The 23556-nt window shown below is 40.3% G+C and overlaps 1 protein-coding gene across 4 annotated transcripts; it reads right to left on the reverse strand.

Annotated features, from left to right (window-relative positions):
• Positions 1–23520, reverse strand: esrp2 (epithelial splicing regulatory protein 2). 4 transcript variants are annotated; one of them, XM_085389737.1, is made up of 17 exons: positions 23346–23520; positions 23014–23166; positions 22425–22553; positions 15537–15650; positions 14997–15111; positions 14386–14481; positions 13359–13413; positions 12732–12839; positions 12031–12163; positions 11705–11747; positions 8139–8440; positions 7303–7536; positions 6783–6981; positions 3563–3767; positions 3210–3399; positions 2130–2230; positions 1299–1438 (listed from the first exon to the last, which is right to left on the reverse strand). In XM_085389737.1, exons 2-16 carry the CDS (start codon positions 23143–23145, stop codon positions 2144–2146), a joined length of 2142 nt encoding a protein of 713 aa, XP_085245863.1. In that variant the 5' UTR covers positions 23146–23166; positions 23346–23520; the 3' UTR covers positions 1299–1438; positions 2130–2143. The 4 variants fall into 4 exon arrangements, with proteins under 4 accessions (XP_085246015.1, XP_085245863.1, XP_085245786.1 ...); XM_085389660.1 differs by having other exon boundaries at positions 12732–12842; positions 23346–23519; XM_085389807.1 differs by lacking the exons at positions 1299–1438; positions 2130–2230 and adding an exon at positions 2829–2867 and having other exon boundaries at positions 12732–12842.
• Positions 23521–23556: the final 36 nt, after the last annotated feature.

Below are 23556 nucleotides of genomic sequence, written 5' to 3' on the forward strand. Positions count from 1 at the left end.
TCAACACTTTTTATTCTTTACAGTCTATACATAGATCTAAATTCAGGCAAGTCTCAAACTTGCTACAAAAAGAAATATCTCCTCTGCCACCAGAGGTTGCCCTAGCCTCTTTTGGGCCAGTATAGCACTCTGGGTGATGTAGGTGCAGTAAAGGTGAAAAACTAAGTGAGCTGTCAGAGGGCCTGCCACAGGAAAAACTCATGCAGCTTTACACAGTACTCTGATAGGAATTAAAGCATGCTACAGACAGACATAAATATTCTGGAGACAAGAACAAAAGACATACAGTAGCTAATTATAAACAACTTTAGGAAACACATGTTCATTTGATAACAAAATCTTAGTTTTTGTAAAGAAATGACATTAATAAAAATATAATTATTTTATTGTGCTACTCTGTTAAAGACACTCAGTTCTTCAAGTCTGACTGAAGCAAAAAGAAATCTGTAGTGCTTGGAAAAAGTCTAAATAGGATGACAGTATGTTGTACATAAATGTTTTTTTTTTTTATAGAAAACAGTTGTGCATTAGTTGCTCCTGTTGCACAGCTGTGTATAAACTAGTAGTCCCTGAAGCTCAAAGTTATGTCAAATTAATTCATGACAGTTTACAAGTACAAGTGTACAGTTATACTCTCTTTCAGTAGTCTAAGTCACACTTTATGGCTTTTTCTCTTTTCAGTGTTACAAATACACTGCTGCAGGCCACCAGATAATAAACAAAAGCCTACGCATGCACGCAGCTGTGCTTGCACAGAGCGAACACACAGGAAATCCCACACTGCTGCAAAGTGAAAATTTAGAAATATACATAAATGACTGTGTGTAGAAGTTTGTTGTTTTTGTATTTTGTTTTTGTTTGGTTTTTTACAACCTCAAGCATTCCAGGATGAACATCTGTACAGTTATGGGGAACACATGCAGTGTGCATTTAAATGATCATCCACATTTAGGTTTGTCCACACTCCTTACTCTCTCTTCTCCACAACCAGCTATTACAGTTGGTGCAAACACATAGAAATGCTATACATGACATCCACAAAGTGACATGAACCTGAAAATCTGAGCGTAAGTAGATGCTCAAATTCCAACAGCAGCTTCAGGAGTGCCAGTACCAGTAGTGTCAGGTGTGAAAAGCAGATCGTGGAAAAATGAGAGGAGCAATAGCTGTTTGACAGAGTATCGGAATAACCGGAGGTTGAAGAGGTGTTTGCAGGAGAGTGCTCTTTGGTGGGATGCTAAATTGAGCGAGGTGGAAGGAGATGGAGGGCTAGTGGTCAGTTACAGAAGGCCAAGTGGACCTGCTGCCCATAGAAGGGGTGGTTGGAGCGCTCGGCTACAGCCTGCCTGGCGATCTCCTCACTGGGGAAGGTGATCAAGGCCTCGCCGCTGCATTGCCCACTGAAGTTATACAAGATGAGAACGGCGTCTGGCTGAAGCTGCAGGGGGAAAAAAAAGTGATGAAGTCAGTAAGTGTATTTTTAATGTAACTGGAGCATAAAAACACCAGGGGGAGCCCACAAAGCAGAGGAGGAATAATGCACTGGGAAAAGACTATCTCATCAAACCGGTCCAGTCAGAAAGCAACCAAAAGTTTGAAGAGAGAAGCAGAGCACATGCTGTTCTCAGAGACCTGAAACCCACAAGGCAGGTTTAGATGCAACACAATCATTGGTTAGTTTGCATGCATTCGGATCCTGCACCAAAATCCGCTCAATGCAACAAAGGAGCTTGCATTCCTTCAGACATGCAGGTATGTATCAATCCACTGATCACAACAGCAGTGACAGCAGCAACAATCCATGAAGCTTTATCAATCACATGTCACAGCATTACAAAGGGAGACAGTCATAACATTTTCTTTTGTGAATACAGCCAAAAGTAATGATTGACAGCATGAAATAGACTGGATCACTTTAACAGTGCAGAATCATGATCAGCTCCTACTGCAATTTATACATCAGTGATTCAAAGTCTAAATACTGTCTTGGAAGTACTTGTTGACAATTTTAAAGCTAGTAGCCATTTGTATCTGATGTCGTGCGACGGCCAAAACAGTAAGATGTTAGTCAAGTCTAGGACATGCACTCTCCCTCCACTCCGCTGCTCTAGTCCGGAGGCTCTTCTTACCTTGGGGCGAGTCCCTAAAGACAGAGCCATTCTTTGGGCTGAATCAGACTCCTGGCCTGTTCGCTCATCTGAACCACGCCGCTGTACTCGTCAGGGGCATACTACAGATACAGCATAATGACGGACACACAGTCAGGGTGGGACCCCTCCACATTGTTTCACACATGGCAGTACACAGTTTTGGGAAAAATATGTTACATGTTATTTGAAGGAGGAAAAACAAAGCACACACACGCCTGAGTAGGTGTCATTTTAACTACAGAGTGTTTAGTTGAGGGGAGTGTGTGGTAAAGGATACCAGTGGCGGTATGGGAATAGTTTTCTCACCCAGGACCAGTGTGAGAGTAGCTATTGTAGCCAGAAAAACACACTCCAACAGGGATACAATTGCAATGGTTCAGCCAACAGTGTCTCTCTCACACACACACACACACACACACACACACACACACACACACACACACACACACACACACACACGCTACTTCCAACAATCTTGAGTGTGCAACTCAAAACAAGTTTATTTTTCTGAACCTGATATTTGCACAGATTTATAAAACACATGAACCGTGAAGACCAAAAGCAGACCGCAGATTTTTGCCCCAACAACAGCAGCAACAACAACAACCACCCTATGACACCTCAGACCCCACCCCTCTCCCTCCCCATCTTGGGAAATGTCTGATGCCACACCTATCAGTGTTCATACCTGCTTCAGGGGACTCCACCTAACTTGGACTGGCGGCATTAGACACGGGAAGCAAACAGGAGGGGGAAGAGCACAAGTGCACACATGTCCCTTTAATTGAGTAGTACTATAGTGTAATTTTGCAATAAAAACACAGAAGTAAATGCGCCGAATGGTTCAACAGTTAGAAACTTTCACGTGGCACTCACCCACTGTGGGAAGAGTAACTACCAAATTATTGCAAGAAACTGACAACAATTATCCTGTCACTATTCAAGGCGTTATCTCAAAAGCTTGATACATCCAAATACAAGACAAAGCTTTTCAAGTATATGGCTCCACATTTCCTGTGAATTAAAACATGCTTTCATTTCAGAGTTCCATGTACTGACCTGGTATCCCTGGAAAAAGCTGAGGATGTCCTTGACTCCAGTATTGTAGGGCAGACCCTGCATCCTGACCAGGGCACCATGCTGGGGTAATACAGGAGAGGCGGCAGCTGCAGCATGGTGGGGCTGAGCTGCAACTGCCACTGCAGGTGAAGCTGCAAAGTAGCCAACTGTGGAGGGAGACACTGGAGGGCTGGAGAGCAAATGGGAATAAGTGGAAAAGCAAAGTTATGATGAATACTAAAATTGCCACCTCACAGTTGTATTCTTCTGCCAGCCTGTGATGCTGCAGTTTAACCTTTGACCTTTATCAGTTTGTCACATTCGACATGTGCTTTAGATCACAATGTACTTACCTGGGGTAATAGGCAGTGTAGTTCATGTTCATGTTCATATAGAGATGTGGCTGAGGGGGGTAGTATGCCAGAGTGTGAGCAGGGCTGTGTGCGGTGGTCTGAGGAGGTCTGGGAGCGGCAAGCAGGGGAGGCTGGTAGAGGGCAGCTTCAGAGAGAATGGCAGGTGGAGTGGGGAATGCAGCATAGGCAGTGGGGGGAGACAGACCTACAGAAAGAGACAGAGGTATGCATGTGTAAGGTGTGTGTACAGTCCGCCACAAGTAAAGTGCTGTCAAGCATATGAATCAACTGAGCATGCTGCACAACTGTCTCTGGATAAACTGCAGAAGCTGTCATAAACATGTCACAACACATTCCTACGGTTGACAAACTTAGGACTGCAAAATTGTGTTAGATGTCAGCGTTCAAACGGCTCTGAAAGGTAAAATAAATCAGACTAAGAAACAAATGTAGAGCAGCTGCTGCACACAAAAAGGAAACAATGGCCTTTTTGAGTAGAGCATTTCACATACTGCACCTTTAAGGTAGTCAAACATGTAGGGATGCACTGATTATAACCCAACTATAAAACTAAAAACTAAAACCATAACTATAAAAATAAGATCTAGGCCAGAAAAAACTACTTGAAAGCCCCTAAAGACCCATCAGAATTTATTTACGTAGCTCGCAGTGTCCTTCATGGTGCAGTGTAAACACGCACAAATGATGGCACAGATCTATTTACAGACAAACAGCCACTACGTGTGCGAAACTGTGGGCAGTTCCAGTGTTAGTCAGGCAACATGGTACCAGCACTGCTGATCTTCTGGCAGCATTTTTGGGGTCAGTTTGAGTAAAATTATGTTCAAAAAGATATTACCCCAATTCTTAATTCTAGTTAAGATATAGGCGAAAAAGCAAAACAACCTTTATTAAGTAGGTATTTAGCAAATTTAACAAAGTGTCAACATTTGATAATTAAAAAAACAAAACAAAATAACCTCTAGTAGCAGCTACATTATATCAGTGAATTCCAGCATGGTACCGTGATGGGATGCTACCTGTGCAACAAGTCCAGCTGGGATATTTCAACACTACTAAATATTCCAAAGTCAACTGTTAAAGTGGAAGTGACTGGGAACGACAGCCACTGAGCCAAGAAGCGGTAGGCCATGTAAAATCAAAGACTGGGGTCAGCGGATGGTAAGGCTCATAGTGAGCAGAGGTCACCAACTTTCTGCAGTGTCAGTCACTACCTCCAATCGTCATGTGGCCAGCAAAAGTGTAGTGTGTAGAGAGCTTTGTGGAACGGGTTTCCAAGGACAAGGAGCTACATCCATCCTTACATTACCAAACACAATGTAAAGAGTCAGATGCAGTGTTGTAAAGCACTGGGTTCTGGTGTTGTCTGTGCAGATGCTTGCAAAGGACTGTTGTTGTATATAAGCGTGTTCCAATAACTTAAGAACCTTTGTAATCCAAGTAGCAGCATAACTGTAACTGTAATGTGAGTTAGGGCTGGATTATATCATACCGTTCACGGTAATACCGGTGTAATTTTGGGCAACGATAGGAAAATGAAATATCGCAATAGAATATGGGTAAAACGCGCATGCGTAGTGCCTTTGTTTACATACGCACATGGCGGTGACGCAGAATGAGAAGAGCGAAAGCGGATCGTTAAATGAAACAGATGAACCAGAACTGGTTTGTAAAAATGCTGTGACTTCAGTGGTGTGGAACTGGTTTAGCTTTCGTCCGTCAGATACACAACAAAGCACTATTTTTGGTAGCGCATGCTAGCGAGCCGTCGTTATTACCGTGTTTTTTGGAAAATACGGCACATTTAAAATCAATCCTTTGATTTTTCTGAAAATCGACAGTGCCCCTTATAATCCCGTGTGCCTTATGTATGAATTCTGGTTGTGTTTACTGACCTCGAAACGATTTTATGTGGTACACGGCGCTCGAAGATCTGTCAAATGTTTCAGTACGACTTTGCTAAGCTACGAAGCCGCACCGCTTGATGGATTGTCAAAGCATTACGGCTATCGTAGGCAGAGCTTCGAGGAGTGATACGTACTGTGCTTCAACATAATATTACCGTATTGTGTCTGTATAACCTCTTTTTAAGTTTTGTGGATATTATACATGGTTATGCTGAGGATATGTCGGCCAGTTTCCACTGGAAATGCCTTTTGGTTAAACTGTCAGCAAGGAATTTGCACTGTTAAATTTTTATATAACTTTAATGCACATAAAAAACAGCTGCTTGTTTAAGTGAAAATACATTGATGGGGTTTTTTGCACTAATAAAGTTGTGGAGTTGTAAAGCATTTTGTCTATTGTCAATTATATCGTCAGTTATATCGTTATCGCAAATTTTCAAATGTATACCGTGATAAATATTTTTGGTCATATCGCCCTGCTCTAATGTGAGTGTTGAATTTAGTGCAGTGCCTTACTGAAAAATGTAAGGTGATTACAGTGAAGACTTGCTTTGGAACGAACTACACCCAACACTGTCGAAGCATGAATGACCTGTGATTGACAAGTTGTTAGCCATACTCTGAATGTCCTCATTTATGGCTAATAATGTCTATAATTTTCAAAATGAACCTTGTGGTTTATGACCTGAAACTAGCAACAGAGTCTATGAAGGAATCAGGAAAGTGTGCAGCAAAGAAAATGAGCTCCGTTTATCCATAGACTTCTATACAACCGGGCACCTTTTTGCAAACGGAGCACTCCGCCTATGCTGCCCATTAAAAAGAATGCAGATTTAAGGCGCTTGCACACTGGCCTCACCTTTCATTTGAATATGACCTATGGCTTTGTTTTGTTTACAGAGGTCAAGAGTCTGATTGAACACAAATACAGGCACCTTTTCACTAACCACTATTTAACATGCTCACCACTACACAAAGTACAGCTGAAGCTAAGATGTTGGTAAAGTGTGACTTAAAGATGATGAAATTCAGTGTTATTGGGGGAAAAAAAGAAATTCAGTGTTATTACAGCTCATTCTTAGGGAGACTTTAATCCTTGTACAAGACTGGCCTTTCTATTCAGTGTTGGCATGTTTTAATCTGGTGGAGAAGTGCTAGAACCAGAAAAGATTAAGCAGAATTTCCAACATGGTAGCATGGTTTTCAGATATTATTATCATCATCATCATCAATCAATCAAATGTTACTGCAACTCTTGCTTATGTGGACCTTATTTGGCGTTTCTGACTTACAGGGAAGCTTGCAGGGGGGTGGGGAGAGGCCGCTGCGGTTCAGAGTTCCACCCATCAGGACAATGCTCATTTCCTCTGTGGAGCACTGGAAGACTTCCACATACCGGTCCTTCATTGTCTTTTTATGGCACTTTTGGGCTACCATAAATGCCTTGTCAGGTGACTTCATCTGGATGAAGGCATCACCAGAGGGCCGTCCCTGCACAGACAGGGGTAGAAATCCAATTAACAAATGACTGAATGAATGTGTGTTTGTGTGAAGTGTAAGTAAATCTGTGGGGAAAATAATTTTAACAGTACATTGAGCTGTTCTGGACTTGCAAATATTGCCCCTCCCAATTTTTTATTTTTACTTTGTTTTATTTTGGTAACATTTACAAAACTTTTTCTCATTTTTAGAGATTTACGATGAAGATGTAAGTGAAAATGCTGTATGGCTGTTATTTTTAAAGACAGTATTAAGATATAGAGCTTTAATATTACAAGTATGCCTGGGCCCATGACTTTCTAATAGGCTGACCTGTTGGTTGAGGACCATGTGGACTCCGTGGGGTTTGATGTCAACAGTGTGCTCTCCCATGAACTCCAGGATATCTTCAATGCCAGCAGTGTAGGGCAGACCACGGAGGCGTACGCAGTCGCGAGTGCTGCTGGCTGCTGGAAGGAACGGAGGTGTTGTGAGGACTGGGACAGGCATGATTGGCGAAGGGGGCAGTGTGGAGATCAGAGGTGTGGACATGTAGCGGTTCAGAACCTGGAAAGCACAGACACATACAAAACAAACAAATAAATAAATAAATAAATAAATAAATGAATCTTGACTGCATATGCAACAAGCATTAAAAAATGTACAACAAATACATAAACAGTAACCGAGTGTCATGGTGACTAAAAAAATAAATACACACACATTGCACAAATGATTTTGTCATCTACAGTATTGCACAAACTCCAGTATTGTCTGATTTATTAATACCTCGCACTCTGGATACTATGTTTTCTCACTTCTCTATGTTGCCATAACACCATTCATTTGGAAACCCAAGGAAACAGCTGCTGTGGACCTCAGGCCATGGTGACTGTCATAACTTTCTCTCACACTTGCACAAAAACGACTTTCTTAGGCTATTCTGAGAGCACTAAAGAATCAATTGAAAGTGTATTACACAACACAAACCCATCTAATAAGTATCTTGCACGGGAAACTTTCTTCTTCTTTTTTTTGTTTTTGGAGTAGCACATCTTTTTCTTGCATTACAACGAGAATCTAAGCGCAAACAGTTATATGTTGTCTTTTTGTTACATCAAAAACTACAGCTAGAAAAACTTTCAGGCCACACAACTGGAAGAATGTACCTGTTGCACCTCTGCTGCAGTGCTCCGAAACAGCTCGATATAACGCTTCCCGAGGATCTGTTTGTGTTTCTTCAGCGCATTCTGGGCATACTCTTCACAGGAAAAGAGCACAAAGGCGTCACCAGTGGGTCGCCCATCTGGGTACTTAACAAACAGCAGACCCTCGGTGCCATCTGTAACTGGGCTCTCAGGACCAAGGAAGGCCAACACGTCCTGTGGTGTGGCAGTGAATGGTAATCCCCGCATACGGATAATCACTTGATTCTCCTTGGACAGGAACTGGGCCACCTCATTAGATGTACCTATAGTCACAGAGGACAGGAAGGATAAAGCTCGCTACACCATAGGGCCTCCAAAGATCACTTTGTAATTCTCAAAAAGTCCTATTCACTCTCTGCTGACTAAGTTACTTTTAACAGCCACCCTGAAAGTAAATCTTGTTATATGGAGTATTTGCATTTGTCATAGTTGATCAGTCCACAAGTTAGGAACAACAAAGCTGAGTCATAAATCAGACTTTTGACTCAGTAACAATGCAACCAAGGGACAGGAAGTGTGACTGTGATTCCTCTGGTTGTATAGATCCATATATTTAATGAAGTTTTTGAATTGCTGTCGGGACAATCATTCAATTCCAGTGACCCAAAAGAAAAGCTGAAAACTGAGGATTTAACAAACATGAAGCATTAAATGCACGCCATCATATTTCAACTCAGCCTAAAACAAAGTAGTGGATCAACTAACTAAGTAACCTATAGATGCCATTTATGCCATGTCAGCTAGTCTACAATATTAAATATCTGAAAAATCAAGGTATTTTATGTTATCACCCACAAATTATAAAATTTCAACATTTCCTGCAATCCATTAAATTCTAAACTATAAACAAAAATACAAGCTGCGGTAGAAAAGGCACACAAGTAATGCAGCACGCAGTTCGTTTCTGCATGTGTGGTGTACAGAGAAAGCACAGATCAGTGCTGTGCTCAAAGACAGACTGTACAGTTTAATGCACAATAAATTAGTATGGAATCAGGGTTTGACATGTAAACCTTTGGGGCAAGCTTGGCTAAGAGAAATGAAGCTGAAAGAAATGCTAAAAATGCCTGTATTTTGCAGCCATGTATAATTTGTAAAGTGACTTCTAAAGAAACTTAAGCTGTCACTTTTTATTGTAAGAGAGATATGAATGTGTGTCTTAAAGTTTATGGTTACCCATTTACATTTTGATATACAATTTTTATTCGTTTATCAAGAATAGCATAAAACAACACAACCAAACAGAGAAGAAGAAAGAGTTGGGACAAATCATTTGGCAAATAAGAAAGCAAAGGGGTCCAAACATTGAGAAAGAGACCCTCATTTCCTCCTAAAATAGCAGCAGTTCTTTCGTGAGGAATAACTTTAAATAATTCTCTGTACCACAACGTCACAGAGGGAGGTTTATCCTTAACCCAATTAATGAGAATACATTTCCTAGCTACCAGCAATAGTTTGTGACATAATTTGCGCTGCAAGTGATTCAATGTTAATTCTTTTGAGGGTAGGCCGAGAAGAAAGTACCCGGGGTCCCTTTGAATCAGGTTGTTAAAAATATTACTTAGTTCTTGAGATATGAAGCTCCAAAATCTTTTGATTAATTTACATTCCCAAAAGTAATGAAAAAAAAGTGCCAGTTTCTTTTTGACATTTACTACAAAGATGGGAAATATGAGGTGCAATCTTATGCAAGACATTAGGAGCTATATAAAGGCGATGTATGATTTTGTATTGGGTTTCTCGCAAGCGGTTACAAGTAAAAGTGGAACTACTCATGTTAATGGCTCCTTTCCACTCCTCTTCGGTATATTGATTATTAAGATCTCTCTCCCATTTATAAATAGCGCTCAGTGTGTTGCTACTAAGAGTATATAGGAGAGAGTAAAAAGCTGAGATAAAATGAGTTCTGTCTTTTCGCTTAATAAGAAATGTCTCAATATCATCATATATAACTATTTCTGAAGACTGTGGAATTCTAGAATGAACGAAATTACGAACCTGGAGAAAGCCAAAAAAGTGGTCTCTAGGAATATTAAAATTTGACTGCAATTGGACCCATTTAATGTTGAGAATTTAAATCTAATTCAAAACTGGAGAAAACAGCAAATATTAAGGAACAACTCTTAAGCTGCTTGAAATTGTGATACTGGTTAATAAAAGATCATTAAAGATAAACAGATGAGGTTACAATTACATACATCTTATTAAATGAAGTTAATTGTTAAGAAGGCTGCCCAGCCTGACACTTGTGACCAGCGTTGCCCACGGACACATTTAACTTAACCAAGTTAAATTTTTCTCTTTGGTTTACAGTTTCTGTAAATTGTGTCCCTCATTTGGTGTGCTTCCAGGCAAGATCAGTTTGGGTGTGAGACAAAAACAGCAAAAAGAGGCTATATTTACTTGGATCAGCCTTTAAAGAGAAGGTTTACAGACACAAATGGTCTTGTTCCACCACAAAGTCAATTATAAACAGTAAGATTTATAAAATGTGCAGTAACAAATGCAGAAAGTATAAAAGTACATAGAAAAAAAAGAAACTTCACAACTAATCAGATCAAGAATTTAAATGACTCATCTCCAGATATTAATTTTATATGATATGTGATCAGGTTAATATAATTTTTGGTTCAATGGCTTTAATATTTCTTCTTTATTGATCCTGTTTCTTCCACCTTTACTCAGTAAACTCAGATCGGCAGCCTAAAGGTATTTTTGCAGAGGATGGAAAAATGTTAGATCTTTCAATTTCAAGCTTTACATCCAAAACAATGAAACAATTTAATCTACACATCTGTTTACATGTTTACTGCTTTCATTTATCATGCATTGTGTCTGCTTCTCCACTGTTTGCTTAAAGTTCACTGTGCTATCGATATGTATTGATTCTTAACCCACTGACTAAAGTCCAGGGTCCAACAAGCAGCCAGTGTAAGTTCTCTGCTGCAAGCGGCTGTTCTTCTTTTGACTGCTATCTCTACCCTTGTGTTACTACTGGCTTCCTCTCAGGCCCCGGGCCATGCCTTTGTCTCTTCACACCCATTTTGTGTTAGCACCGAGTTGGTCCTTTTACTGGGCGACAGCCCTCTTTCCCTCAGGGGGAATGGAGCCGGAGGCTAAACTGAACAGAACAGGTGAACTGCTGTTAGCCCAGAATAAAATTTCTTTCCAAGTGGCCTCAGAGGGGTTGGCCTAGGGAAGGGGAGATTAGCAAGGGATGGGGGCTGTGGGGGATACACCTCACAAAGCGCCTTTCATTAGTCTGAGATAAGGGAGCCACTGGGATGAGGCAAACACACAGGTAACAGGAGAGTTAGAGCACAGAGGAGATTTCTCTCCTTCTTTTAAGAGAGCAAAGTGGTGAACTTTTACAGATGCGAGAGGGTGGGTTTTTTTTCCTTTTTCAAAAGTGCAGGAAATCCATGAAACAAAATGCTACCTCACACTGAGAAAGTCTTTCAGTATGACCATGTAATCATGGTCAGGTGAGAGGAGAAAAAGAAAAAAAAAAAACCCTGAAATCTGACCTCCAGCAATCTTGAGGAATTCCTCTCCTGTGGCCTTGTAGACCTGAAAAACACGAGATGAAAACTTAATATGAATATGTGACTACGATTTCAGGCAAAAATCAAATAGACACGTCAATCACCCAACTTTTAAGCAAGGAAAGAAGAAAAATCACGTCACAAAACTCCTTCATAAAACTGATGGTATTAATTTGATTAAATCTCACATTCAGCTCGACTTCTTAATGACATCAAAAGAGGACTCTAATCAGATTTTTTTTTTTTTTTTTAATTCCCCCCCAAAAAAACTACACCATGGAGCCACAATTGAACTGAGAGAACCTCACCTCAATGTAGCGGCTGCCCATGTGGTGTTTGTGGCGCTCCAATGCCAGGTCTCGGTGTTCAGAGTTGATGAAGCGAACTAAGGCCTCGCCATTCCTCCTGCCCTGAGCATTAAGACACAGCGCCACACCACCCCTGAAACACAAGGGCACCGATAAATGAATGCAAGGGACAATTACCTATATCTGCTGGGTTCTCAAACAAAATCTTCTCCATCTTAAATTTCTACCACCGTGACTGTCTTTTCATATCATCGCCATCAAAAACTCTAACAAAGCCTGACTAAGTCATTAATTCAGCAAAACTAGCATTTTGTAATCTGGCAGTTAATATAACATCTGTTATGCCTCCAGTCTTTTAGCTCTGTGTGAACAGATTGGCTGCTGCCAGTATATTGTGAAGGCATAGCATGTCAGACTCTCAGACAGAAAAAGCATAATACCAGAAATATTTCTAGAAATCATTTTAACAGTGGATGTTAAAAAGATGACTAGCAAAGATTAGGCTGTACTTGGACACAGCAATTGTTTCAACAAGGTCAGGTTTCCATTGGGCTTTAAAAGCATTTCATAATCTGGAAAGTATTTTAAAGGAAAGAGTAACAGAATAAAGTTCCCCTAACTGCAAACGTTGACAAATTCTGTGACTAACATGTTAAAGGCTCCAAAGACATTTTGATAGATGAGCACAAAATCCAACGTACTTGGCGATGTTGAGGCCTTTAAAGAAGCGAGCAATGTCTTGGTCTGAGGACTGCCATGGAAGCCCTCGTGCTCTGATCACAGCCTCACTGTCCACTGGCTCAGTCTTACTGCTGCACCAAACACCATGTGGGGAAAATTTAAATAAATAAAACTATTAATAGTTTATTTATATATATAAAATAATGTGTGCAGAATATTCAAAGCCTTGCTGGAAATGACTGGGATTTAGGGAAAACAAACAGAAAAACCTTGATTCTTGTTGCGTTTAAACAGATCGAGTAGACAAGAGGCCACTCAGAGTAAGTGCTAAACACAGTAACACACTCCCATGATTAAATGTCAGAAGGTTGTCGAGGTGAGAGGCTTTTGGTTTTCTGAGAACAGCAGGATTTGGTGCTCTGCTATAAGATATCCTGGTAAGCACTTGATGGCAAAGTTGGACAGGTTTAATAACACACCTGTGGTTTCCTTGTTGCTGTAATCAATGCTAAGAGCCGGAGAGGTCTGAGACCCGAATGTGGTCGAGGGGGGTTGTCAGACTAAACAGCACTGCCTGGCTGCAGGTGTGGCAAGAAACTACACAGAGATGGACTGAGATAATATTTGTGTTGAAGGTCGATACATACCATGTGCCTGAGTCAAACTTGTAGTTCACTGTTTCAACACAGGAGAATTTGTGATCTAAAAAAAGCAAACGCAAAACAGCATTATATTATGGGATGTGTTTTTGGCTTACGCACGTCCAACGCTCCCTCTCATGTAGAGAGGAGCACAACACAAACTTGTAATACCCAGAAACACACTTGGCTGTGATAACAGTGATAGAGTCGGAGCGCTCTGGCTCAGTTTAAAGTTTGACATGTTTTCATTGTTACATATGTTGCCTCACTTTACTTGTATGTACAAAACTTTTGACAAACAAGTGCTACTTTGTAACACGCATTTTGACAGTGGGTCACAATAAAAAAAAATAAATAAATAGTAGTACTTGTTCCTTAAATAGAAATAATATAATCAAGGCACGGTTTAATCATTAACCAACTATCACAGTCACTCTTTTACTTTCTTCCCCATGTGTGGTGTATGTTTAGTAGTTGGGATAATTCAAAGAAAAGAACAGAGGCTCACTCGTCATAACATCTTTAGCTCAGATGACACGATTATTTCTGCATTTAAAGTTATTTTTCTTCAGTCAGTATGGCCATTTTTATTTTTTGAACATGTGATCTTATGAATATGAACCTGTATGTTCACGTGGATAAAATCAGTAACCATGTGAAGAAGAAAAAGGATGTTAAAACCTTAACTGTAGCATTCTCCTTTGACTATTTAGCTAGTGTGTAATTTCAGTGTTAGAAATTAATGACAAAATTCCACTTTGTACATTAACATGGTTAAATGTTTGTTGTATAAACATGAGGGCTTCCAGTTTCCATATTCTTCCTGCTGTGGGCTAATGCAAAGACACAGTTCTGATTATATCAAAGGTAGTCATAGTGTGTTAACACAAAGTACGGTCTCCTTGATCACTTCACTGCTCTCCCCATCGGTCAGTTTGTCTTCTTTCTGTGCCTAATTTAGTTTCAGCTACTAGGTATTAAGCATCTTGTTCAGTGTGAGGTTACTTGAGATAGAAGGCCTGTCATTACTTACTGTGGGGCTCAGCCAGTATGCAGAGCGTCAGCTGCACCATGCTCCTCACCTCCCTCACCCCTATCGACTCCTCTGACACAGCAGGGAGACCAACATCTGCACACAGAGTTAAGGCTGCATCCCAGTTTTTATTCTGACTACATGTTGATATTTTACTACCTTTTACTTGCTAAACTATTATATAGTATTTCAGAAAAGTATAAACACTCTGTTATTACGACTCTGTTATTTGTCAGGATTATTTAGGATTATAAAATGTCCTATTTCAGTGACATGGTAAATGATAAATGGCCTGTATTTGTATAGCGCTTTACTTAGTCCCTAAGGACCCCCAAAGCGCTTTACACTACATTCATTAACCCATTCACACACACTCTTGGTGATGGCAAGCTACATTGTAGGCACAGCTGCCCTGGGGCGCACTGATAGAGACGAGGCTGCCGGACACTGGCGCCACCGGGCCCTCTGACCACCACCCGTATGCAACGGGTGAAGTGTCTTGACCAAGGACACAACGACTGAAACTGTCCGAGCCAGGGCTCGAATTGACAACCTTCCGATTACAAGACGAACTGCCAACTCTTGAGCCACGACAGGCTAGCAAAGGATACATTCCAACATCGAGGTGAGTGTGAGCTTCTGCGCAAGGCCAGCATTTGGGCAGCATTTGTGAAACTCCTTTCTCACATCCACAAATGAAAAGAATATTTCAGGTAGGACCAGATTCTGGATAGGAACAAACAAAAAGAAAGTTACTTAGTGCAGCAAAATGAGGGTTTGGAAATCTGATATGGAAACTGGATACAGCAGGATGCTAATAAACAAGCAGCTGAAGAGGAGAGAATTTGGATGGAGAGGGTATGTGCACACTAGCATCACACTGTGCTACTGAATAGGAGGTAAATGTAAGTCAAATGGCTATAATTAGTTAGTAATACGAAATCAGTGCACGCCAATTTATTACAAACTATAATAAAACTGAACTGAAGTAATCAAAGGGAAAAATGTAGTTTCTACTATTGAGTCATGATTCACAAGACTTGTTTCAAATATTAAAAAAAAAATACTGGAAATATTTCTAAAATCCTATATTTTTATATGTTACTCTCTATGTGTCTCCAGTTTATGGAACAATGGAGTGAAATAATCACCTTTTTGGAAGCTTCTGGGTGGAGGGCCTGACGAATGACAAGGGGACTGTCCACACAAAGTGTGTACGTGGTCCTGCCAAGGCATTTTACTTCTGATGACACTGACTGCTGGAACTGCACAGATACAGAGAGAGGAAGGAGAAAGGCCACTTTAAGACTGACTGGAGTATTTTTATCCTTCACAAAAAAAAAAAAAAAAAAAAAAGCAGAACTGTGATTGAAATGGCACCATATTTAAATTGCCTAAAAGTATATTTTAAAGAGCAAGAGAGAAGAAAAGCTAATGGGAAGTAATCCAAAATAAAGTGGGACTTAAAATCATTCCACTTGCGTCACCTACGGTGTACAAATGAGAATCTGTTAGTGTACTTGAGATCTAAAGACAGAAAAGTGAAGGTGGTGTTGTGTTTGACATTTGTCTCCTCATTACAAGCGACGCTCGTCTAACAGGTTTCAGTGTTTGCCCAGTGAGGGAGGGTGCAGACAAAAGGGAGGAATTATTACAGCACTGATCACCAGCACCACAGTTTTCTCTTTGTACAGTAGCAGCCAGACGAGTTAAAATCCCAACCCATACAAGTCAAACCTGCTGGTCTCCACTTTGCATAAACACTGATGGCCTCGCCACCCAGTCCCAAATACCATCACCTCCCACATAGCCATGCTTATTTGTAACTACAACATTTATTGAGCCCCCTTCCTTGTATTTTGTCAACCTGTATTGGCAGCAGTTAACTGCCAATGAAGGACACCTCTTGTACAGAAAAACAAATCACTTGCAAAAAAGTTGCAATCAAATTTTCCATCACATTTTCATACCGTTTTGGCCACCATATTATGAGAAAAACATTTATTATTATTATTAATAATAATAATAATAATAATAATAATAATAATAATAATAATGGATTGGATTTATATAGCGCTTTTCAAGGCACCCAAAGCGCTTTACAATGCCACTATTCATTCACTCTCGCATTCACACACTGGTGGAGGCAAGCTACAGTTGTAGCCACAGCTGCCCTGGGGCAGACTGACAGAAGCGAGGCTGCCATATCGCGCCATCGGCCCCTCTGGCCCCCTTTAAATGTTTCACAAACTTTCTTTGGCTTCCCACCATTTCATGCTGCTTCATAAAGCTGGGAGTTCACTTATTGTTGACACAGCATTTGATTTATAGCAAGCTGCTGTTGGTAGCATTAGGCTATTCAGATAATATCACCATAAGCAAAACAGAACACATATTGGAGAATAGCATTAACAAATAAACAAGAAAACCCAGAACACTCAAAATCATCTTTGAACCATACCTGCTTTTTGGCAGCATCTACTAACAAGGAAAGAAATGCTTCGGGGTTAGATTAGAGGGGTTTTAGGATGGATGGACAGAAACATGTAAGAGTTTTTATTAAAGGAGTCATTGCAACATTGGAGAAACCACATGCTCAGCTATGAATGAAACAAATGCACAACCTAATTAGCAAAAACATACACAAACAATTTACGTAACCATTCCCAGAGTTGTGTTAAAGATAGTGGTTTACAGGTGATATGCAAACCACATGAAAAGTAACTCTACTATTCATTGTTCATCAAGATGAAAACCCTCTTCAGTCAATGCATTAATCATTACACTCAAAATAGGCTGCAAATGCAAAAGGAAAAGACAGTTATGCAACTTAAATCCACGACCGCTGAACTCCTCCAAAGATGCAAAGCATCATTTTTGCAAGTTACTTTTTTACTTCAGGTGTGTGTGAGTGATTCAGTTTATGTATACTTATTTTTAAAAAAAGATAAAGACAAAAAGTTATAGAGATCAGCTTAGTGCAATATGTATGGACTTAAAATTAGTTTCTATTTCATGTGTACAGCGATAACAGCACTAATATTTGCTCACAGCCATTCATGCAGCTCCACCTTTGCTTTTGTCTAAAGCCGGATTACTGAGAGAAAAGCTATAGAGGATGTAGAGACACACCCTCTCTTTCTCCACAGTGTCAAAATCCACGTTTAAAAAGAGCAAACACGAAGAACAGAAAATTAATCAAACAGCGATATCACAGACAAGAGCCAAACTCATAAAGTGACCACTGAAAAAGGGCCAGTGCTTCTAGATTAATCTGGTTTTATTTTTAATATTTAGCTAAAGTCTTTTTCTTCTCAGGACTGTTGGTGTTTATTCTGCCTGCAGCACGCTCCAGTTCTGAATTAACAACGCTGTTAATTCATTATTCCTCACTAGCAAACCTGTCAAAAATGGCTGTTCATTAATAATAATAATAATAATAATAATAATAATAATAATAATAGATTGGATTTTATATAGCGCTTTCCAAGGCACCCAAAGCGCTTTACAATACCACTATTCATTCACTCTCACATTCACACACTGGTGGAGGCAAGCTACAGTTGTAGCCACAGCTGCCCTGGGGCAGACTGACAGAAGAGAGGCTGCCATATCGCGCCATCAGCCCCTCTGGCCAACACCAGTAGGCAAGTAGGGTAAAGTGTCTTGCCCAAGGACACAACGACCAGGACAGAGAGTCCAGGGATCGAACCGGCGACCTTCCGGTTACAGATGCGATTCCCAACCCCCTGAGCCACGGTCGCCCCATCCTGATGTGATCACCCATATCACAGTTGATGTTTGGTGATGCCCCTTTATAATCTGCAGACTTATCTTTGTTTGAATGAACCAAAAATATTTGTTTGAAGTTGCACATGTTATAGTTTTGCGATTTCTAATTGCTTTCATTTTTATTTTGTTTTGACTTTTTGTTTTTAATTTTAGCTCAGATTCAGTTTCCAGAATGGCTTTGCTCATTTCTCTTGAGTTTTCATTTGCTCAGTCAAATGCTTGGTTTTAATTTAGTTTTTAATTTTAGAGTTCGCTTTTGGTGACTCAGTCTTCTGAACATACAAAGTCTCATGAATGACCTTCAAAGACCTTCTCAGGCTCTGAACAACTTTTAATTTTTCAGCTAAAATGTTTTTTCACAAGTAGTTTTTAAAAGTAAAAGTTTACTTTTAGTTTAGTTTTGCACATTAATGGTGCAACTTTGCGTCTCACTCTCCTCTGAAAGCACTTTTCATGGATAAGTGGGAGGAAGTGGCCTTTGAACATAGTCCTATCAGAGCTTGCGCTCTACTGTAGCTGGACTGTTTGTATGTAGAGGTGAGGTAAGGTGGTGGTGACTGAAACAACCTCTGATAAGAGCGGCTGGGAGTGTCCGAGCAATATCTTTGGGAAACTTTCAACACGCTTACACCACCGAACACGTGACATGGTCTTCACACTGTTTGCAACTATAGGCCAAAAATCACATGGGAAATGTTTTACAACAGTAAGCTAGTTTGCCCTCCTTCACAAGTGATCGCCCTACTATGAGCTCTACTAGCTACAAGAGCACAATTTGTTCGGCAGCTCGCTGGAAAATGAAGCCAAGGCAGTAGCGTCACACGAATTTGTGCAATTCCCCTAAATGGCCACTTAAAGCTTGCCCTGAAGGCAAATCAGTGTCTTTAACTTCTGTTAAAATGCCCAACTTTCCATTTTTTGTGTTCTATGTTCCAGGTATGTGTTTTTCCTCCTTTTGTTGTTTCTTACAGGTGCAGCAGCTGGAAACACATTGTGCTTTTCTATTTGTGCTGCATCGTTTTATATTTTCTTCCCCCTGTCAGCTTAGACTTTGTCATATTACACATAAAATAGAAAAACTGAAATAATACTTGAAATGAATAAATAAACAGATAAAGCCCAACTTTAAACATTTGATTTTAAACTTTACAGCCAGTTTCCCTTGAATTTTTATATACCTCACCTGTTTAATTTGTAAAATGGTTAAAACATTAATTATTAACAGCATGACCACTTGGTCTGAAAGGTGAATACTGTCAGTGACCGGCCTCACCTCAGCTAAATCGAGTCACAAAACTTGACTTCTTGACTCTGTTTGCGTGTTGTTGCCTTTTGGAACATTTTAATGCAATTTTTGCTGAAGTTAAGATGTCAAGTAGGCTTTGTGTGCGGTAAAGCCCATCCTAGAAGTTTGCCTCTAGTATAGGTGGCTGAAAAGTTAATATTTTAATAAAAATCTGTTACTTCACACAAATATAGTACCTATATTTGCAACATGTAATGCCTTGGCCAGAGGGGCCGATGGCACGATATGGCAGCCTCGCTTCTGTCAGTCTGCCCCAGGGCAGCTGTGGCTACAACTGTAGCTTGCCTCCACCAGTGTATGAATGTGAGAGTGAATGAATAGTGGAATTGTAAAGTGCTTTGGGTGCCTTGAAAAGTGCTATATAAATCCAATCCATTATTATTATTATTATTATTATTATTGCTAATCAAGTTTGCTTGTATTGGCTGAACTTAGCTTTATATTGTCTTGTTCAAATATGGCCACCAACAAAAATTTAAGGGTTCAAAACCAGGCTTCCCAAATCAGTGCGAGCCGTGAGGGCGCATAACATAATAAGAAACATAAATTCTATTTGTTCTTGCACTGTGAAGACTGAAAACTCACTGTAGGATCTGCAGTGGATCCAAATATATTCAATATCTTCCTTCTGCAGTTGTTGTAATAAACAGTCTTCCTTTCACATACTAATTAACGGCATGTTTGATTTAGACACACCCAGCAGAAGTAACAGAGCTGTGATGATGAATTGGCATAACTATTTGTGTTAGCACAAATCTGTCATCTTTACAAGGCTTTTTGCTGAAATATTCAAATCCTGGTTGTGTGCGAGACTTTCGTGTGATTCATCATAAGAAGCATGTCACAACTTGGCTGCCTTTGTAAGTGAGAACCAAATGTTATTAACTTGGATTACTGGATACATTTCTGAAACAGGTGAAACATTTCTATATGCCGTGACTGCATACGAATGTGATATTTCAGCTTCACAGTAATGTAGATACAGTCTCACATCACATGACATTTTTCATAAACACGCTACACGTTGTGTTGCAAGCTGAACAAACCCACACCCTCACAGTCAGAAATAGCTTCGTTACAGCTAAATACAAATTTATTCTGAAAAACATGAGTGGCCTGCAGGTGTGATATGCAAACTATACTGTAAAAAGTGTTACAGCTACAGTGACCTACACATATTTTTGGACTATCGTGCTCCACACAAACCTGTTCTGACAGGAGCCTGGTACATTTGTTTGGTATCAAAAAAAAGAAGGAAAAAAAGACAAGTGTGACAAGTTTCTATACCCAGTGCACCTGCACTGCTGGAAACTGAAAGCTCACCAACCACATAGGAGGTTAAAATAATTTTGCTGAGCTGCAAATATAGGGTTGAAAAATGCCCACATATGCTTATATCTATTCTACACCTTGAAATAGAATGATGTACGGTACATCCTGTGGGTTGTTTTTTTTTTTTTTACTGTGCTGCTTTTTGTATGCAATGGCAAAGCATCATGCAAAACATATCAGTCTGTTCTGTGTAGGAAAATTAACACACAGTGACTGATAGAAATAGAAGTTTTGACAGTGTTTTGCAGATTGCACCAAAACGTATGGGAGCAAAGTTTTAAACAGTCCTGCTAATCTCTCCAGGCTTCTCTACCTTGATCAATCTTTCACAAAAGAAATGCAGCACATGTCCTTGGGTGCTCTGACCACACAGGTCAATACAATAAGCCCACCACTTTAAAAAAAAAAAAAGAGTAAAAGAAAACAAAAGGCAACTGCTCGTTTCCCTCAATTCTTATAAGTTGGAGTAGGACATCACTTCTAAATTTTAAACATGAGCCAAACAGCTTCTAGACTGTATATCTGAAAAAATGTCAGTTTTCTTCTCTTCCCCCTATCAACAAGGGTAACACTTATCTCTGAGTGACGAGCAGAGAGAGAATGCAACCAATGAGACAAAGGTATGAAAAGACCAAACTGATTGCTTGGGTTAATATTTGAAGGTTCAGCACACAATCTAAGCTGGAGTAGCTGAAGCTGAGGTCTTGGGCGACCTGAATGTACATCAGCATGTAAATGAAAACTGTGGAATGTTACACGCTGGGTATAATAATCCCAGGAGCGTCACTGCTTCAAAATTTCAGAAGGAATTAAATAAGCAATAAAAACAAGAACGCTAAAACCCAAACAGACCTGCAATCAGACCACAACAGCACAAACATTAACACCAACATATTGCTTCACCGTGATAATGAGAGGTTTTTAAAGTACTACTACTGGAGGGGCAGGAATACTGCATGCAGTGTAAATACACACTCCTTTCAAGGGTGGTTGGAAAAAACATGTTTGGCAACATAAGCACTTTTGCCAACATATACCTCCAGACAGTGGGGACCAAGGGAGGAAAAATTACATCTTGGTCATAAAGAAGTGTTGTAACCAGGTGCTAAAGATGAAGCCCACAACCTGAAAGCTTCCACCCTCCTGTCTGTGCTGCTGCCTAAAACAGAGGTGCGGTCCCAGGTAAACACTCTGCTTTCCAGATGTCTACAGCATACATGAGGCCTGGGCAAGACTAGACCTGCGACGACTCCTCATCTCCAGACGCCTGAGGCTCTGCCCCATCATAGCTCTTGAGCTCCTGCAAGCCATCAGCAGAGTTTCACTGTCAGGGCTAAACCAATGACACATCTCAACCAGGTGGAACACCACTTTTAAAAAACAAAAAGATCATGTGGGAAATTTGACACTCTTACTCTAGCTTACAGCTTAATACCCAGTCAGGCTTGTCATATCGCATCACGCTCTAGGCAAAAACCTGCCAAAAGAAAGTTTTGTGGGTTTAATAAGCTTCTGGGTTTCCCACAAAATGAGCAGCTGCTGTGGTTTTCATACCCGTATGCATCACTTCAAGTTTCCCAATGCACCTGAAAAGACCAGTGAGACTAACCTGTTGCAGAACTTTGTCCAGTGGCTCAGCTTTGACGATGTCGTCCACAGTCAGCCCAGTCTCTTCTTTACACTGGTCTGTCAGCTCCAAGGTGTCCGGCTTGACAAAACATTTATGAAGCTTCCCGACCTGTGAAAGCATTTAGCGTTTCATGGTGTAGGAATACAGTTTGATGACAAAAAATATGCTAACTTATAGCAAATTAAAGGTCCCCCACATACAGGAAATGACTTGTTTAAAAACAAACAAAACAGAATTGACAATGCAGTCGCAAAAAAAAAAAGCACTCAATTGTCAATAAAGCGTCGTTTACATCGAGAAGCTGACATATTAAACCAAAAAGGTGTGTTTGCCCCCCATTTTTGTCTGCTTTTTTTTTTTAATTTGGTCGCACACCTGTTAAAAAGGTGCGCTAACGACGGGCAGTAGTAGCGTTAGCTAGCATAACAAGACAAGCGGGCTCCACACGGTTTCAGAGAGCACACCATGTTGATTTAAATGTCAGACTCTACAGGTAGACACTATGCCACAAACACTCTGAATACATAAGAAACCGTACAACGAACGAAGGGGTCAGAAAGGTCCGTACCTTTTTCTCATGTAGATCCACAATTTGCCACACCAAGAGAATTATTTCCCTCTCATCCGAACCCAGTTTACCCCCATTTTCACCAGCTGTTGCCCCAAAGAACACCACCAGAGTATCACTGTGCGAAGCCATCAGGGACCACAAGGGTAAAAACTACAATTAAAGCAAAGATTAAAATAAAAAAAATAACACGAGGGTTCACCTTTTCCAAGTGATAAGAAGAGCGAACAAAAGAGCTGGAAACTCAATTGAGATAAACGGAGAGAGAAAGAAAAAAAGGGGGAGATTATTTTCAGAGGAGCCACGGAAGACTTTGCGGTCAGAGACTCTACCTGTTGCAGTACTTGAGTGTGTTCTATCCAGAGATACTGGTTTAACTGGTAAAGAAGGGTGGAAATCCGTGTTTCCTTCACACGAACGCCATAACAAGCCCGGAGGTTTTTTTTTGTTTTTTTTTCTTCCTCCCCTTACTATTTTTTTTTCACCGAGTTACCTGTATGGCTAGGCCATTGCGCGAGCGGAGCCCCGGGGGCGTCTTCTATT

Source organism: Rhamphochromis longiceps, linkage group LG1 (assembly GCF_057381845.1).
Source record: "Rhamphochromis longiceps isolate RC_006_pf linkage group LG1, R_longiceps_female_GT1.1, whole genome shotgun sequence".
NCBI lineage: Eukaryota > Metazoa > Chordata > Actinopteri > Cichliformes > Cichlidae > Rhamphochromis > Rhamphochromis longiceps.